Here is a 19,904-nt window from a genome sequence, read left to right as displayed (position 1 = left end):
AAAGCAGCCGTTCCAATATTATCTCTAAAATCAGTGGGTGTGAAGGGTTAAAAAATTCCAAAGACTGAAAAACACTTCTTGAGTTACAATACATAGTAAAACTACTTCCTTTCATAGCTAATATTTCTTTTATGACATTTAAAATTCCATGCAATTCTGCTGTAAAAATAGATGCATCAGGGAAGGTTACTCCAAAGCATCTTATTATACTATGATCCATCCGTGAAAACTGCAGTGGAGTTATCATGTTGAGAGAAATAATCTGAAGATATTGATTTCACTGCCTCAATGGACACTTCTGATTTGCTGAATAAAAATAACTAAAAGATTTTACCTCTGGAAGGTGTTGGGGATGTGGGGTGGGGGTGGGGGTGGCACTGAATACTTGCTGGTAAAAATCTCCATCCTTGGCATGTTTAATTGCCTGTTTATACATTTTACTCTATGAACTAGAAAGTGGTTGACGTTTCTTGGGGTGATTTTCATAGAACCGCCGTTACCCAACGAAGTGTGAGACAGAACTTGGAGCATATTCATTGCTTTCAAGCATTTTGTCTTAATATATTTCAGATGAGGAATCCAAGGGGCTTGCTTCCAATACATGGAATCGAAAGGTCATCAACAAAAAGGGTGCATGTTAACTCTGTGGCACTCCATCTTGGTTGAATACATCTGACATTGATGTTCCAACGTGAACCTGAAATAACTTATTTAAAGCAAGAAAAAAAATCTTTATAAATAGAGGGAAATGGCTCTCAGGCTACATTCATAAAGGACCCTCAGATTCCATATCTCCATGTTATATCATAAGCCTTCTCAAAATCAAAGAAAACAGTATGATGATTCTGTTTGTTAACAAAAGCTTCAGATACTGAAGATTCCATTCGAACCAGCATATCAGATATTGAGTGCAAGCTTCAAAAACCACACTGTGCAGACATGATGTTAGTGCAATGAGACAATAATTCCCTGTCTTCAATGGATCTTTTTCTGGTTTCAAGAATGGCAGTAATTTTAACATCTCCCATAGCTTAGGGAAGATATGTTTTCAGAGAATTCTGTTAATAAGGCATAATTAAAAGATCTGGCATGCTTAAACACTGACTATGGTTACATCATCCACTCCAGGAACTGATTCGTAAAATTTACCTAAGGCTTATTAAAATTCTCTCATAGTAAAAGGTACATTGTATTTTTCATTGCCCTGTTCCGTTAGCCTACTTTATTAATATTATTATTATTCATATGTAAAAAGCACACGGGGCCAATGACATGAAATTTAAGCTTTCAAAGAATACGGTGTTCATTAGGATGACGTAAGAGGAGATGAAGGGAAATACAAAAAGATAAAATAAATTAATGAACAGATAACAACGCATTAAAAGACAAGGAGAATATGTAGTTTTATGGTAGTAATGCATTGCATCTTTGCTTGAACTTTTGAAGTTCCAATTGCAAAACATCACCACAGTCCAACAGAGTGAGGAAGAAAGGACCTATGGAACTGAGAAGTTCGTCAACAAGGCACATTTACAGCATATTGGTGCTGCTGTCCAAGCCATAATTGCTAATATTAGGAAACGAAAACGTATCAACACGAACCACTCTATTTACAAGAGATAAATCTCTGGCAGATGAAGACATTCTCACCAGAGAACTGTATTCTAGTAAAGAACATACAAATGGCCCACAACACGGTGAATTGATTTTATCACTGTTATAAATATACGAGGCCATTCATACAATACCTATCTTTCGTACGGTATTTACTGACACCGTCTTTTGATGTTTCTCAAAAGTAAGATGTGAATCAAAAGTTACATCTAGAATAGATGTAACTTCAGATTTATTCAGCAGCGTCCCATCGACTTGGAGGGAAGGATAAGGTGAAAATCTGTAAGAGCTCTACTAATCAACAGTGTTTGTGTTCTACTGGAGTTCAGCCTCATACTCCACCCACTACACCATTCACTAATTCAGTCCATGTCCCAACGGAGACTAAGAGCAGCTTCGTTTATCATACGTGGAGACTTTATGACACCTACAAGTGTAGCATCACTGGCATACTGAACGATCTTGTTTTCCAAGCCAAGTACTATATCACTTGAATACACTAAAAATTACAGTAGATGAATAACACTGCCCTGTGGAACTCAAGACACAACAGATCTAGGTTTGCTAAAGGTCTCATCAACAGAAACTCGTTGCTGCCTGCCTGTAAGGAAACCTTCAAGTAAACCTAAAACATATCAACCCACTCCAAGATTCTGAAGTTTATAAATAAGTAATTTGTGATTTACTAAATTGAAAGCAGCACTAAAATATATTTGAATTACTCTACACTGAAAACCTTTATCAAGCTTCCCTTGCAAATGGCATGTCAAGTCTAAAAGAGCATTGTAGATACCAACTGCTTCTGATATACATATTGACTATCAGCAAGCAATCCTTTAGAATCCACATATTTATATGGTGACTTAAAAATAAGTTTTTCTGTAGCGTTGGAGATTGCAGGGCGAATAGAAGTTGGCTTGTAATTATATCAATCTTATATAATAGTTTATAATATTGGTAAAAATAGTTATTATAGATGTATACAGAAAATATGTATCAAATACGTAGTACCAGCTAATATCTACCCTAGCGCTTATGTATTATAAAAAGGTATTGAGATACGGAGGGCATATGGCAACATTACTCAATGAAAAACACGCAGAAGGGCTATCTTTAATAGACCTAGGGGAGGGAGTTGAACAGGAAATGGAAATAACCAGTGGAATTATGCAAGGGTGCACAGGTTCAACATCACTATTCAAATTGATGACATATTTAATAATTATGAAAATGGAGGAGGAAGGGGCAGGATTCGAAAATGAATTAATCAAGATAGGAACGCTATTCTTCGGTGATGAAGGGTTAGTACGTATTTGCAGGATATATAGAGGATGCAAAGAAAAATATACAAATTTTAATAGATATAGGAAAATAAATGTGGCCTAGAAATAAATAAAGAGAAAAGCAGCATCATTATTTTCAATATGAAGGAAAAACCTAAAGAGATTGAGGATATAAAAGTGCGGGATAATTTAACATATTTAGGAATAATGATAAACGATACTGGAAATGTATTCAAGCTACAGAAAAAGGACATAATGGACAAAGCACAGAAATTAGCCAACCTAACCTACTCGGTGAAAGAAAAGTTGCAACAAAGTACTCATAGGTAAAACGTACTGGAAAAAGATAGCTCTACCATCTATCTTATATGGGAATAATATATATAATTCAATAGATACAGAAATAGAAAAATTGCAAAGAATATAGAATGGGGCTTATAGAAATACAGTGGTAGCCACATTAAGGGGGGAGATAGGAGCATCTTCCATCTATAAATGGACGAAAAAAGTTATTGAAGAAAATAATTATAGATATGCAAGGAAAGGATAAAATGGTAGAAAACAGTGGAAAAGTACATGCAAGAAATTAAAATCAATTTAAGAAAACTGGAAGGAATGTCCTAAACAGAAATTAAGGACAAAACCAAAATCTGGGACACAGTGAAGTGGAAAGAGGACATGGAAAATAAAGTGATCATATAAATATAAATGAGAAGTGGAAAAGTGAAATAAAAGAAAAAATTTATGATAACGCTTTTGCTTCGATACTTCTTTTTATAGCAAGAACCAACTCATTACAGCTAAATTTAATAAAGAGACACCAGAATGGGAATACCTTTTGTCCTTTTTGTGTTAACATAGAAGATGATATATTTCATTTTCTATTACATTGTTTTGATTACAGGGAAGAACGAATTAGAATAACTGACCCTCAGCAACCATATGAAGAAAATGAAAGTGATATTATTGGCAAATTCCTGTTTAAAGAAGAACATAACGAAGTAAAAAAAGAAAAGAGACCTTAAATCACATGTGGAAGAAAAGACAAAAGAGAATTAAAGAGCTTAACAAATAAAAAATACCTCATGTGACTAAGGGGCGCCGTTGTAAAGCCTCGACTAATAACCATCATGCTATCTCCCTGGCAATCAGCTGCTTCGTTACATAATTAATGCAGAAGCATTGGTTTTGAAAATATAATCTTTATAATAGTTGTTAAAAAGGTACTGAGATACGCAAGGCATATGGCTGGCAACATTGCTCAATGAAAAACACGCAGAAAGAAGAGCTGTGATCCCCCTGGCAATCGGCTGCTTCATTACATAATACTTTACTCCTTGAAATTACTTAACTACTCATATTGGCCTAGACATGTAGGCATTTAGTACATGATGTAGACCAATATGGGCTGAAAGTTAAGATTTTTGTTACCTTAACCGAATTTTCATTGGAATCATTGCACCCTTCAGCATGCACAAATTTTGCTTTATTGATCATATATATTTCCACTGCAAGTTGATTTGTTCTTTGCTGCTTATATACATATATATTTTCTATGATTGTTTTGTAGTTTTGACTCAATGCTTTTGAAATTTACCCATTTAAAGTCAGGTTAAGCAAGAAGACAATTGATAAGAGTCACGCTCGGAAGTAGTATACATGGTGCGAGACAGGAAATATAGATCTATATTTTAGATTAGGTGGTTGGGTTTGGTTAGGCTAGGGTAATTTCTACGTTGAAATCATTAAAAAAAAGTCATATCTGTTAAAAATATCCAACGGAAATGTGTAGCAAATTCATTCTAATAAAAGAAAAATATACCCAAAAACATAATATTTACCTTTTAGCACAGATAAGTCCTCAAGTGCAAATTTACCATATCTATTGCAACCTAGGCTATGCACAGGTTTTGATGTACAGATACTAGGAGGGCGGAGTCTCACGACGTCACCGTTCCAAATCACACTGTGATTGGTTCTAATATCCGAGAGGGTCATTTTCTTCCAGACTTCAGGAATATGCGCCAGGGACACTCTTTCCCTGGTCTCCCATCCCCCAGACCCGGTAACACTTTCCCTGCTCGCTTATGCCTGTAAGCTGCGTTACTGACACTTTGTTAAGGAAAATCGAGAGATAAAGAAAGAGGCAACGAGAATCACTAGTTTATAAAACAGAAAGGGAGAATATGAGACTGATAATTTAATCCTTCTAATGGTTTGAATGATATAGCATCATGTGGGGAAAGAATAAATTCTGATTTGGCTGTGATTTATGAACAATACTGATATCCGATTTTCTGGTTTATGAAACTAAGTCGAAAACACGCGAGAATAAATAAACGTATTCTACCACGATAGAGTCACATTTGGCAGTATTGATAATATATCATTTGCTTTATTTGTGCCTTGAAAAAAATCTTGTCGAACCACTTATAATGGATGTTATTTTTCTCCTCTCTATCTTTACAACCAGGTGAGATTCACAGCAGTCGACTAACAACCAATTACATATCGGCTGATAAATAATAGAAGCACGATGAGTTTTCCCCAAAAGGGATCATAATCTCCCAGTTTTTCGCTAGTGAAGCGTCGGGTATATGTACTACCAATAACAAGATGATCCAGAGAGAGAGAGAGAGAGAGAGAGAGAGAGAGAGAGAGAGAGAGAGAGGTTACGGTCAAGTTCGTGAGTTTCCAAATCATATCCTAAAAAAAAACAATGAGATGCATGTATGACAGTGCCAGAACTCTGCTGTGTGAGAGGCGATTATACCATTTCTTGTTAAACTTATTTTGACAACAGGACATAAAATCTTCGATCCGAGTAATAACAGAGTTCATTGTATCCCATCCATCACCTAATATGTCATTCATACATTATATGTAATGTCTTATGAATCGGTTTTATAACTTCACAATTAAATGATTTGTGGTAACCGGGCTTCCTGCGAGCCCAGTAGTGCCACTACGCACTTGTCTCTCAAGAAAATTATATAAGGAATGCCGTCTATCGGTCGGGCGAGTCTGATCTTAGACGTGGTAGTACTCGCATCCTACCGGAAAGTTCTTCGTAGTGAGTTATTTAAGGCGTCTATTTATATCCACTGAAAGCGGCGAGCTTTTAGCATCTGCAAATAGTATAACTCGATAGAAAGAAATTACCGGAACTTGCAAAACGGCACAAGTAAAATCAGCACTAATCAAAATGAAGAGCCCATTTAATCAACGTAAATACATTGTCAACGGACACGAAAACAACAACAACAACAACAGCAACAACAGCAACAACAGCAATGGCAGTAAAGATGACAAAGCCAACACCGCTAAGAAGAAGATCAAACACGACATCATCGTCACAGTGGTCACAGGTGACCGCCGCGGGGCGGGTACCGACTCTAAAGTCTTCCTCATTCTCACTGATGACCAGGGGAATGTTTCCTCAACGTTACGCCTCAACAACAGACTCATTACCAACAGCAAAGGGCAGACGTGCAAGTTCAAAAGCTTCTCTGGCATTCCAGACCTCAAAAATGTCACCAGCATTGACTTTTGGATCGAAACATTTGGCGTTGGACCTGCTTGGTACGTCGACCGGTTCTGCATCACCATAGTTGCTACAAGAAATACAATAGTGTTTCCTGTACACCGGTGGCTGTCGTCCTCCAGACTTCGCCTGAAACTTACGTCAAACGACTGTCTTCTTCCCCAAGACACCCCAGAAATATTCAGGAACCAACGAATGAATGAACTCGGGGAAAAGAGGCTGTCTTACCGTTATAAACAGAACGTTGAAGGGGGACCTATGCAAGTGAGTATTCTTCTTTCACTGCTTTATACTAGTATTAATTTTTAGCAGTTTTGTTACAACAGCAACAACAACAACAACAACAACAAAAATAATAATAACAATAATAATAATTTATACATTGTTAAAGAAACGAAAATAACTCTAACTCTCACTTTCTTTTATTTTTGCGGGATATGGTCATTCCAACCTAACATAAAGCCTTAATTATTCAAAGGCTCCACCATGTTCCCATGATCTTGCGAAAGTTACTTGTACCAGTGCAAATTACCTCTGGTAATGCACACTGGTAGCTACACCCCCAAGTGTAAAGATTTTCTCCCTCACGAAGTTTGCCTATCGGGAATGTCTTCTTTAAAAACGAACTCCGAACCTCTTCAACACCATCAACTATCAAGAATCAAAACCTATTTTGACAAACACAGTTACTAGCATTCGGTGACAGTTGTGCGAACGTCAGTGTGCACGAGAGAGCTAGAGAGAGAGAGAGAGAGAGAGAGAGAGAGAATTCTCGTATCATTAAGTAATTCACTGCTTAGAATATAAATTTATTTAGCTGTAGTGTTACTGTACACGTTATCAAGAATGCAAAGAATGATACTAAAACAGGAACGGGGCAACCAATGGCAGATTTCTTACATACGAAATCAAGAATGTATACAATCACTTTGTTATGAATTGCTGTCTCGATCCTGCGTCACAGGTCTTGGAAAAGAGGCTGCCCGGGATCTGACTCTGGGAATCATGAAGTGCTGCCATCTCGCGGAACCGACTCGATACTCTTATTCGAGGTTAACTTATATGGCTGCTTATTCTCTCTCTCTCTCTCTCTCTCTCTCTCTCTCTCTCTCTCTCTCTCTCTCTCAGCGCTTTTGGGTGCGCTACCTAGCGCACTAACAAGGCGTTTCAAATATGCCTTGAGAATAACCAATATCTTTCATAAGTTTTACTACAGTTACGTTTATGCTAGCATCGAGTTTCTTGACGTCATGGAGAACATTCACGTTCTTTGGAATTGAGGATAAAATAAGACCCTCTTCAGAACTGTACTTTTAACAGTTTACTAAGATTTACACTCAGGAAATGTTCTTCATCTATCCTCATCACTTTTCTTGATATGAAAAGTATCCCCTGAATCCTTCCTAATGCTTTACAATAACTCCATTAACCCTGTGTTATCCTCATACGCATAATCGGAAAAGGTAGGAAAATAAAGCAACTCATAGGCAGTCAGATGTGAAAATTTAAGACGACAATGCTATTTGAATATCTAATGAACCACGGCCTATTCAACAAAATATTAGCATACTAAAATATAAAGCAGCAATACTTCTGATTGCTGTCGTTACCCATTGCTGAAGTGATATGCTTGTGAAAACAAATGAGGAAACCGGTACCTCGTAAGCAGACGAACTTTCCTTTGCAACTTAAAATTGCATTTGAAACTTGTTTTCTTGATGCTGCGTGTGCGCTACAGTCAAGTTAACAATATAGTCGAGGTTAATGTGCAGTGACGGAAGCTAAATTGAAATACACCAGTGGTTGTTCACAAAGCAATAATATGATAAAATGTCTCAGACATTAAGCATTCGAGGAAAGAGAAAACGTTCGGGCCACTGAACCATTAATACTTTTGTTTTTAAGGTGCTCCAGAAGCATTTCCGTTCCTGATATAATGCGTGTGAAGATTATCTGAAGATCGTCCAGTCAACAATGGTCTCAAAAAAGCTGAGGTACAGTGCATGAAAATGTCATAATGCACACAGACGACGTGACTCGACCATTTCCCCCAACGATGAAATTCAATACGAGCACTTGATCCTCTCTAGTCAATGCTTCTGTCATCAACATGTGGCGGATATTCACAACTCCTCTTCCTTCACCAGCAGTTCAGGACTTGGAATGTTTCATAGTTGACCTACGATTACTACTCAAATGTTACATAGTTTGACTACGATAACTGCTCAAATGTTACATAGTTCGACTACGATAACTACTCAAATGTTACATAGTTCGGCTACGATAACTACTCAAATGTTACATAGTTCAACTACGATAGCTACTCAAATGTTACATAGTTCGACTACGATAACTACTAAAATGTTACATAGTTCGACTACGATAACTACTAAAATGTTACATAGTTCGACTACGATAACTACTCAAATGTTACATAGTTCGACTGCGATAACAATTAAATATTGCTTGGCTCTTTCTAGAACTATTGCTCGTAGCATGCGCGCAGGCTCTCATCTGAAACTCCTCCACTTCTTCTCATAATGCAATTCGGTCCTAGGCACTTTCAAATCATCTATTTTGCATAGATAGAGATTACACTTCAACGTCGTCAGTGTAGCAGCTTTAAAACCTCCGAATTCTGTTAGTTCTGTATCCTTCCGGCGTTATTCTTTTATCTATGGGGACAAATGGAGTTAACAGCCATGTTCACACCTCTACATAAGTCACTCCCTGAACTTGTCTCAAGCAAGGAATATGAGCGGGATATCACAATCACTGTAAACCATGACCTTTGTTTCTACGTATTGTCGGCATTCTGTTGGATCCAAATCTCTTCGACGAGGAACCATCAGATCTCGCTACCATGCCAATTAGGGGTGAAATTTGTATCATAAAAACTAATGTGTGAAGAGAAAGAATAACTAAAGAGCAAAAAATATTATAATATTTTTCGCTCACCATCCAGGTGTGTCCAAACAAGTATTACAAACTTCTATAAATGCAATAATAACGCCACATTTTAAGTCTCTTTTAGCTACGCATATTCCATAAATATGAAACATTTTTACTACAAATCTATGAGAAATTAATCTGTTTCTAGTTTCATTTACACTTTTATTGCTGCTGATAAAGGAAAAAAGTATCAAACGACGTAATAAAACACCCACACAGACACTCGCCCATACCGGATATGCTTGTTCAGAAGTGCTTTCGAGAAAATGTCGCTTTCTGTTGCCATATAAGAGAGTAAACTTTGAAACCAAAACGGATAGGATTGATAAAAAATTCAAGCAACGTAGATACAAGAAAAATCTATTTACGACGTCAGATATCAACCTCTTGACGTAGAATTAGCGAAGTTTTTTAGCGACAAAGAGCAGTGGATCAAAATTACCATTAATGTTGAACCATAATATCATCCTCTCAACTTTTTTGTTTTTTGTTTTTTCTGACACATTACCGAGAAATTCCTTTCTGAGATTCGATGCATGTGACTATAGCTGAAGAGTTAACTGCGATGCAACACAAAAACCATGCAATATGCAACGCAGGCAAAGCAAATCCCTGCGTTAAACTCACAGAAAATCACCTCCCTGAAAAACGAACATCTCTTACGACTCTGGATACAAACAAAATTTTAACAACTCAGAAATTCCGTCTGCCCACTGCTTAGGCCCAACAAAACCTCACATCTAATTCATTCACAAAAATTAAGTCCGACAGAACATAAAATCGGATCAAGCTTATAATTAGATTTTGTTATGGAACAGCTATTCAGCACATAAATATAACCGTATGTGCAGTACACATACTAATAATAAATGTAGGCTACCATGAATCTACATGAAGGGAAAAAAGACGCTAACGTTTGGTTTAGTTCGACTGTTTCGTCCTACACCGGACCATAACGATAGCAATTTATTAGGAAGAGGATCCAAGATACAAAAGATTGATTGCGATAACTTAAAAACTTCAACAAAAACACTTCTCAATCTTTCATTTGTGATTTGGAGACCACTTGCTCATTAATTGCTTTAGTCAAAGTGAGGTAAAGGACGAAACGAACGGGCTAAACTAGAGATCAGTGTTTCTTTTGGCACTTTCTTGATGTGGATTAATTGTACATAATTATTTGTTTGTGCCTATGAATATTATAATTCATTTATAACAAGAGATACATCAAACAGCAGTAGATGTCTACACAATGAAATATGGAGTATAAAAAGTACTGGACGACAATACTAAGGAAGTAATAATGACATCATTCTGACGATATCGTATTCTAAATTCTAAGAAGTACATACTAGAGACCGGTAAGGACGCGCGCGCGCGCACACACACACACACACGCACACACACACACACACACACATATATATATATATATATATATATTATATATATATGTGTGTGTGTGTGTGTGTGTGTGTGTGTGTGTGTGTGTGTGTGTGTGTGTGTGTGTGTGAGCGAGAGAGAGAGAGAGAGAGAGAGAAAGTATGTACGTGTGCGTGTTTGTGCTTTTTTTTTGTGTGTGCGAGCGTGAGCAACATTCTATTATGACCTAAAGACTTAATCGTCACAAAGTGACCATGAGCTACGCAATAAATTCGTGGATATTACAAATGCCCGTTAAGCAAAAAACGAAAGAAATGAAAATAAACAAAGAATTGGAGAGGTTGGGCTGATGGTTCAATACGTCCTCTGTGACTCACATTCGCTGGCAGGGGTGACTTTAAAAGCTGAAGCAATAATGTTGAATCAAGTTTCCTTAAAATAATGCTCAAGTAGCAAGCGAACAACAAAGGTTAACATCGTTTCCCCGTAGCAACCCAATGTTGACAGAAAATTCGCTCAGCAAAACATGAAAATTAACTTGCCTCTGCATTGTTCATGGGAAATTTCAATTAGCTTCCTATAGCTAATATAACAGGAATACTGGGCTGCGGACGCTGCGAAAAGCCATCTCGTGCGAACAGAAACCTCTAGAACAGTGGTTCCCAGCCTCTGGGTTATTACCCACAAGTGGATAATTTGGATAATCTATGTGGGTAATGGAAAGCTACTATATGATTTATAATTTGTATCTTAAAATTTAAAAATTGAAAAAAAAAAACATGAATTGGCAACTTTATCTGACTGGCAGTATGATTTTAATAACCCTTATCTATCTATTTTGTTATTGATTCCTAGAATCTATACTGCTGCAATTACATTTGATTGTGTGGGTAACACAAACTTGGAGAAGTCAGTAAATGGGTAGAGTAGTGAAAAAGGTAGGGAACCACTGCGTTAGAAACATATTTTTGAATTTTCATGCACTGTCGCTCAATATATCTTAACACAAATATTTCTTCTTCTGTGTAACTCATGCATTTTATGAAACCAGATTATTCACCTCTGAGAATTTTATAAACTTCTTTCTCTAGCCTACACAGAACACACATACTTTATATGTGAATCACAACTTACGTAAGTACAGTGCCTCTATAGTCACAACATCAAGTTAGGTCACCTCTCCTTGGCGCCTTGACCATGATTTCTAAATCCAAAACATCAGCCTTGTTGCCTCATTCTGTCTCATGCAAAAGAAACTAATTAGTATGCGAGATGTCATGTCGTTTTCCACATAATTATCTCTGCAGTGATTCCGTCATAGTGGTTTCCATCTTCTTGGTGAGTTTATTATTGAATTCAACCATTAGTACGTTCAGCTTCTAGTTTATCAGTCGGATTATCCATCTCATATCTCTTAATTATGCCATCAAAAAAATGTCACGCTCTGTGTTATCTTTCTTCTTCTGATGTTATTACCGCGGCATTCCTCCTTTGGCCAGGGATTTTCCTTTTTTTTCCCCATAAAGAGGACATTAATAAATCAGTGGGATACCCTAACAACTATGTTAGCTCTATCTGCATCATCGGCTTTTTTCTCCAGATATTTTGTCTTATCCCATCCTGAGCTTTAACTTCACTTTCTAGTTATAAGTACTCAGAATGTTCTACTTTGTGTTCTGTATTATCTCTTCCCTGAAGTTTTTCTGCGCTTATCCTTTCTTTTTGTGCCCAGAGCTGTGCAATATTTCTAAATGTTGTCTATCCATTAATGTGGTAGAATCCAAGGGAAATTCACTGGCTAAAAATATCAAAGGATAGCCAGTTCCCGTAGAGTACAGTTCCTAGCTGACTACAGCAAACGATCCCTGTCACTGCTTACTGGTTTTTAACCAAGGTGGCCAAACATCCAGCACCCTACTCTTATCCAACATCCTGCTGCCAATGATTTCTCGTGCTTATCCTGAATAAAGGCCATAATTCTAAGATAATGAACTTAGCCTTTGCCTTTACCTAAAGGGCAGCAGGTGCTCGGCACCCTAATCTAGAAGATATCAGTTGGCCCAGGTGGGCCTGATGCTAACGATTTATTTTTGTATTTATTTAAGATATGCATACCTGTACTATTTAGAATCCATATTCATACAATACATTCATACATTACACCTCTGTCATGAAAAAATAAAAAATAGAAAAAATATATCAAACAGGATTAATAAAGAGTAAAAATGCCATTATAAATTTGGAAATGATATTGCCACAAAGGCGTTTATCTTGGTCTAAAAAAGATTCTACGCTTCAATTATAGTAATAACTCACTTATCTCTGCTGTATCCTGTAAACTCTGAATTAAGAGTCCACTGGACTCTTGATAAGTAAGTTAGTTTTGTACTTTGAATAATTATATATCAAGGACTTCATTCATCACTAGCTCTGCGATTTTTCATCATTTCCTGCACTTGATAGCTATGGTGCAAACACAAACACATACCAGCACTAGCACAATCCCATGTATGTGTGTATTCATGTATTTATATCACGTTAATCAGAACGAACAAACTTTCATCTGGATTATCGGTTATACGGCTATCTCGAATACTACTGTTAACACAAGATGTTATTTTAATACAATTATCTTTATTTGAATATATCCTCAGAAATATAAAAGGGATTTCAAATTACTTTGCCTTTCGAAAATAGTCTAGAATTAGGATCAAATACACGCACAAACACACAGAAACACACACACACACACACACACACACACACACACACACACATATATATATATATATATATATATATATATATATCTATATATATATTATATATATATATATATATATATAGTATGGAGAAATTTTTATAAACTCAGAGAGAGAGAGAGAGAGAGAGAGAGAGAGAGAGAGAGAGAGAGAGAGAGAGAGAGAGAGAGAGAGAGAGAGTAAAATGCAGATAGCAAAAGCACAGCAGGAAAAATATCTAATTGACATATTATTAACCATGCGTTATAACGGTTACTATAGAGTTGAAAGGTTTAGGAATATTAATTTTGATCGAGGGAGAACGCTTGCCAGAAAAGGCGATAACACATTAAAAAAGACAAAATGTCAGTTTTTTATTCAACCATTATTTTATTCTGAATAGAGGAAACCAACTCATCTATTCAGACATCTTTCTCAGCGTATATGAATACAGCGCCCAGAATTGATTACATTTCGTCGAGATAACAAACTATCTTACTTTTACAAGCAAACGGACGGGGATGAAATCTCTTGATAATGCACTTCCTCAAGAGTATGAAGTCATACTGATATCATTCATATTGGATAAGATAAGATAGTGATCATCTTAGGGACTTTTCCTACGACTATCTACACATTCATTCATTTACATATATGCATGTATGTATGCATATATATATATACATACATACATACATATGCATACATACATATATATGCATACATACATGCATATATGTATAAATGAATGAATGTGTAGATAGTCGTAGGAAAAGTCCCTAAGATGATCACTATCTTATCTTATCCAATATGAATGATATCAGTATGACTTCATACTCTTGAGGAAGTGCATTATCAAGAGATTTCATCCCCGTCCGTTTGCTTGTAAAAGTAAGATAGTTTGTTATCTCGACGAAATGTAATCAATTCTGGGCGCTGTATTCATATACGCTGAGAAAGATGTCTGAATAGATGATTTGGTTTCCTCTATTCAGAATAAAATAATATCTTGATATCCAGGTGGACAAAGTACCTGGCTGCTATCGTTTTAAACCAAATGACCATATTCAAATCCTGGGCGGTGAATAAACACTTATAAATTATAATTCCTTTTGGTAGTTATAATTAATAATATAATATAGTATAATATAAGCAAGAGTGTGTGTGTGTGTGTGTATGCATCGCCTTGTTTTCATATGTACAGTGCATACATTCAGCAGACTTTACTTGGGAAAAAGTGTCTATGGAAAATGGTCACCCTAAGATCGTTGAATCGAGGGCAATCCCATTGTGTTGACATCAGCAGTTTAATAGCAGCTTCCATGCCGCTACATAAGCACTATAATTAGTTGTTGAGCTCTATTTTGTACCAACTCTTACTCTTCTAGGACGTTACAAACATTTGATGAAAAGTGTGTTACAAGCCGTCACTCCATTTCATCGATTTCCTCTCTCCACCTCTGAATGTGGAAAATAACAAGTTGGTCAAGAAGAAATGTACCCCTTCAAACCCATCATTTCCTACATGAACTCTCGATTCCGTTTTTCCAAGGTATTCCTTCCACTGTAGCGATTGATTCTACAACCGTTTATCGGATTTAAACCAGCGTCAGTTGTGCGGCCCCCCTTCCTATCATTTATAGTTAACTTCAATTCTGCATACTTCAGCATTGAAAGTATATAATACCTCCTCTGTCGCGATCTGCTGGACACCAGGGAACTTCCTAGGACTGTATGATCTTCAGACGGTAGTATCCTGCACTCTAAAATGCACCAGTTGCTACCCTATCTCACTTTCTTAAACTTCCTTCTAGTGCGGCCTATTTAGCAAACAGCAGACCGATGTCTGGCTGAAAACTAGTAACATTCAATATTCTTTGGGGCAACAAATTTAAGTTTGAGGCGCATTTTCCATTAAAGAGGATTGGTCATTTAAGGCAAAAGTGCATATTCTCTCACGTTTTCCTCTGTCTCTCATTCTCAGCAACATTTCAATTTATAATCCCCATACTACCTTAAATCTGCACCTCCGAACATATACGAAATTGCTTTTAGAAAAACAGAAAACAGCAGTTAATTCGATAATACTAAGGCGAAAAAACCGAGCAGAATCTCTCGATTTCTGAGTAACATTTTCCTTTGACTCTCTCTCTCTCTCTCTCTCTCTCTCTCTCTCTCTCTCTCTCTCTCTCTCTCTCTCTCTCTCTGAAGAATTTATTCTATCATCAAGAAATAAACGGCAGGCGGGGGCGGTTATTAAGATGTTTTCAGTCTACTTCTTGAGATGAAGTAGGCGTTGAATGGGTAACAAAGTAAAATTACATGAATTTCTTACCATGAACTGAATTGTAATTGAATATAAGACCACATGACAAACAGCTAGTTGAATTTTGCCAGAGAGAGAGAGAGAGAGAGAGAGAGAGAGAGAGAGGAACTAGCTCTCCTCTTGTATGACGATTTCAAGGCCACAGGACGTGTGAAAGCATCAAGAGATGAAGGGGGTGACAGGTTCAGAAAAGGACCACTCGATGTCTATGAGAGAGAGAGAGAGAGAGAGAGAGAGAGAGAGAGAGAGGAGGAACCAGCTGTTCTCTTGCCTGACGATTTCAAGGCCACAGGACGTGAGAAAGCACCGAGAGATTAAGAGGGTGACGGAATTCAGAAAGGGAGGAATCGGTGTCAATGACGTCAGTGGGAATTCCTCGCCTTAGCATTCGTCACTTGGATTTCCGGAACTGTAATGAATTTCTACCAAGGGAAAACAAAACGATATGAAGTGATTTGCAGAGGGCTTCTTTCGAAGACACTCCCATATCTGCAGAGCAGAGAGAGAGAGAGAGAGTGAGAGAGAGAAAGAGAGAGAGAGATGAATTTAATAAAAAGGTGGGTCATGGGTAAAATGCGCACCGTATATCAACGGTGCGCATTTTATCAATGTGTGCGTGCAAGCAAACCATCCACTCGGAAGATATCGAATCTGCTGAGGTAGGAAACACCTTACGGCGGCTTGTAGACAACACAAGAGAAGCAACAGACGTGAACATTCAGTGTTATGAAACTTCACAGTTGGTAATTCCTAAATATTAAGTATTGCTGAACATCAACATTACGTTTTTACGGAGTATGCTTTTGCTCATTCCGCTGTGCAAAAAAATTCTACTGTGATAAATTTTTGCTCCAAAAACAACGAAGAAAATTTCAATGCAGTGTATGTGAACAGTGTTTCATGAAAACCCTATCACAATTTTCGTTTAATGGCCTTAGTATTGGATGCCTTAATAAGTATGTGTGGTTATGCAACCAAGAATGAAAATGAACTTTGCCTTATTCGTCTGTTTTCATTTACTTCATTGCTGCACTTTGAAGGACTCAACAGGTTTTACAACAAGAAGAAAAATAGCGGTTCTAAATGAATGACACGCTGGAAGTACCTTCAAACTCTAAATACTATATATGGCAGCAAAATGGGTGGATACTAGTTCTTCATAGGTAATTTCTTTTCATTTCTTTCATCTTATGCAAATAAACTCAGCTTTCCACCAGTCTAAAATAACTAAAGCACAAATGATCGGGGTACATCTATTTACTCAGTGGAGACACACACACACACACACACACACACAGTCTTATGAATAGTTTCACCCCAGCTGGATGGGGATTACCTTCGTTAAGCCCTCCCATTTTGATAATATACATATTGACGAGGCAATAAATACCTCAAGTCTTACAAAGTTTTTATCTCTCTTTCCCTCTCCACCCACGCTGCGATCCACGGAGACATACTGGATTTTATAGAACGTCTTCTCATTCGTCCCTTCTCGTCTCTCTCTCTCTCTCTTCTCTCTCTCTCTCTCTCTCTCGAGAGAGAGAGAGAGAGAGAGAGAGAGGAAGAGAGAGATCAATGCGGCTTTCATCTTTATGCAACAGAAACCCCATTTGCCTTCCAAGTGAATTACATCCTCTGAAGGATATAAAAAATGACCAAAATCATTTTGGGGCAATACTTGAAAGGACACAGTGAGAAGGAACCTTGGAACATGACTCACAACCGATTCCATAATCCAACTGATATCGAAACTAACGAGGCTTCCATAATCAAATTGGAGCGTAATTCTATCCCAAGATAGAATATCGTAGAAAACACTTCTGAAATGTTTCCGGGTCAACCGACTACTTGAAATTTCTATCTCTGAAGTATGATAATATGCGCTGAGAACGATCATGAGGTTTGAACTGCGTAAAAGGCCCGAACGTTTGGCGTTAGTCCTTGTCTCAAGGGAAGTGACTCGCCTGACGAGTTATAAACTCGTTTCTCATTCAACCAAACGACTGCACTGTGCATGCAAGCAATAAATGCCCACACCTGTCCACTGAAGGCCTCTTGCAAATGATGAACTGCACAGCACTGCGCATGCCCAAGTTGGCATACTATTCCAAATACGATAAATGGTAAACAAAGTGAATTATATATTCAAACTGGTACATAAAAAGTTCTAGAAATACAGTGTAGGGAAACTACATACTCTCTTTTCCTGAGGTTCTGTGACGCAAATACTGTGATGTTAATAATGGCATAAACACGAATGAAAATAATAAAAAAAATTTCAAATGGCCATGACGGCTACAATCCTCGGAATCAATCCCCTTCAAAACAAAAGGTTAAAAAAATGTTTTCTTGAATCTTTGATTTTTATACATACATACACACACACACAGACACAGACACACACACACACACACACACACACACACACACACACACACATATATATATATATATATATATATATATGCATACAAAATCACAGTTAATTCCCGTGCTTCATTCTTCATTATATAAGCGAATACGACAGGAAAAGGACAGGCAGGAGATCATTACCAAGCGCTTTCCCGTGTTGAATTTATCAGTAGGGGTTATAAGATAGCAGAACACCTGAATTTTATAACAATATATAATATATATATATATCTTAATATATAATGTGTGTGTATATATATATATGTATATATATATACACATATATATATATATATATATATATATATTATATAACATATACATATATCCGTTTTCACTAACAGCGGATCCCCTGAGAGATAAATGGACGACGACAACTGTTGCCCCCAATGAGGGAGTACTGCCGTGAGTGCACCTCACGCGATGCACTATAGGCATTACGTAAGGTTCTTTTGCAGCTAGCAGCAACCCATTTCATTCCTTTTACTATGCCTCCATTCATAGTCTCTCTTTTCCTTCTTGCTGTCCACCCCCTCCTAACACTTGTTTCATAGTGCAACTGCGAGGTTTCCTTCCTGTTACCCATTTCAAACCTTATTAATGTCAGTTTCCCTTTCAGTGTGAATGGCCTCACAGGTCCCAGTGCTTGGCTTTTGACCTAAGTTCTGTATTCCACAACTGTCTCATTTACATTTCATTTAAAGAAGCTTGACTCATGACTGATGTAAGAAGCGACAAGTGGGAAAATGAGGCTGTCTTATATTTGTAGTTTTTTTTCCTTAAATGTCTTGCAAATGAAAGTGAAGTTAAATACGTTGTATGAAAAAGTTTTTATCCGCACCGAATAAAGGTGAGGTATTTCCTCTGGTGTAATAATGTGTAATAATGTTTATAATGTGGGTTCCTTTTATATATATATATTATATATATATATATATAATATATATTATATATATATAATATACTGTGCGTGTGTACATATATGATGCATTAATAAATTATATATATATATATATATATATATATATATATATAATATATATGTATATATGTGTGTGTGTGTGTGTATGTGTGTGTGTGCGTTTTCTGTATTTTTAATTGCGCGAATTCTTGATATTTCTTATTTCATTGTTTTTCACTTGCTTGCTCTTTAATTTCGAGGTTACGCACTTATTTTCTAATTCGAAAAAGGGTACACCAATATAAGTGGCACTGATCTAAATTATGAGGTACTATTGATATCTCTGTGTTTGAAGGTATCTTGAGCGTAAGCATTCCTAAGCTTTGATAATGTACCTTACCTTTTTATTTAGTAAAGTTTGTGCGACATATTCTCATTCATTTAGTAAAATATAGCTAGATTTATGAACGTTTGATTACGCTTGTTTTATAAATGTAACATGGTACAGGTATGGATCGTCAATTATTGAAATATACTATGCATGAAGTCACGTTGTCGTTATAATGATGAGTCACTGATTCAAAGGTTTTGTTTTTTCTTATTTTTCAAGTCTTATATGTCCCTCGTCAAGGGATTTGTCGTTGGCTATTTCAGTCCACGATGGCGACTCGTCTATGGGCGGTTCTGCTAACATTCCACGGAAAAAATAAGTCGTGTGGGTGACAGGGCGCCTCCTTGGCTTACATGA

General features: G+C 36.9%; 1 protein-coding gene across 2 annotated transcripts in view; it reads left to right on the top strand.

Moving 5' to 3' along the window:
* Nucleotides 1–19,904, top strand: part of LOC135211017 (polyunsaturated fatty acid 5-lipoxygenase-like) — an 81,159-nt gene that overhangs the window by 16,643 nt on the left and 44,612 nt on the right. Inside the window, exon 1 of one of the 2 annotated variants that reach the window (XM_064244040.1) lies at nucleotides 5,909–6,705. The exons of the other annotated variant lie outside the window; for it this stretch is intronic. Within the exon in view, the coding sequence (XP_064100110.1) occupies nucleotides 6,103–6,705 (603 nt within the window). The 5' untranslated portion in view covers nucleotides 5,909–6,102. Of the gene's footprint in view, nucleotides 1–5,908; nucleotides 6,706–19,904 lie in introns of those variants that run through there. 2 annotated transcript variants of the gene reach the window in all.

Source organism: Macrobrachium nipponense, chromosome 4 (genome assembly GCF_015104395.2).
Source record: "Macrobrachium nipponense isolate FS-2020 chromosome 4, ASM1510439v2, whole genome shotgun sequence".
In the NCBI taxonomy this organism is placed as follows: domain Eukaryota; kingdom Metazoa; phylum Arthropoda; class Malacostraca; order Decapoda; family Palaemonidae; genus Macrobrachium; species Macrobrachium nipponense.
The sequence above is the reverse complement of the archived record's forward strand: the minus strand, read 5'-3'. Positions and strand labels throughout refer to the sequence as shown.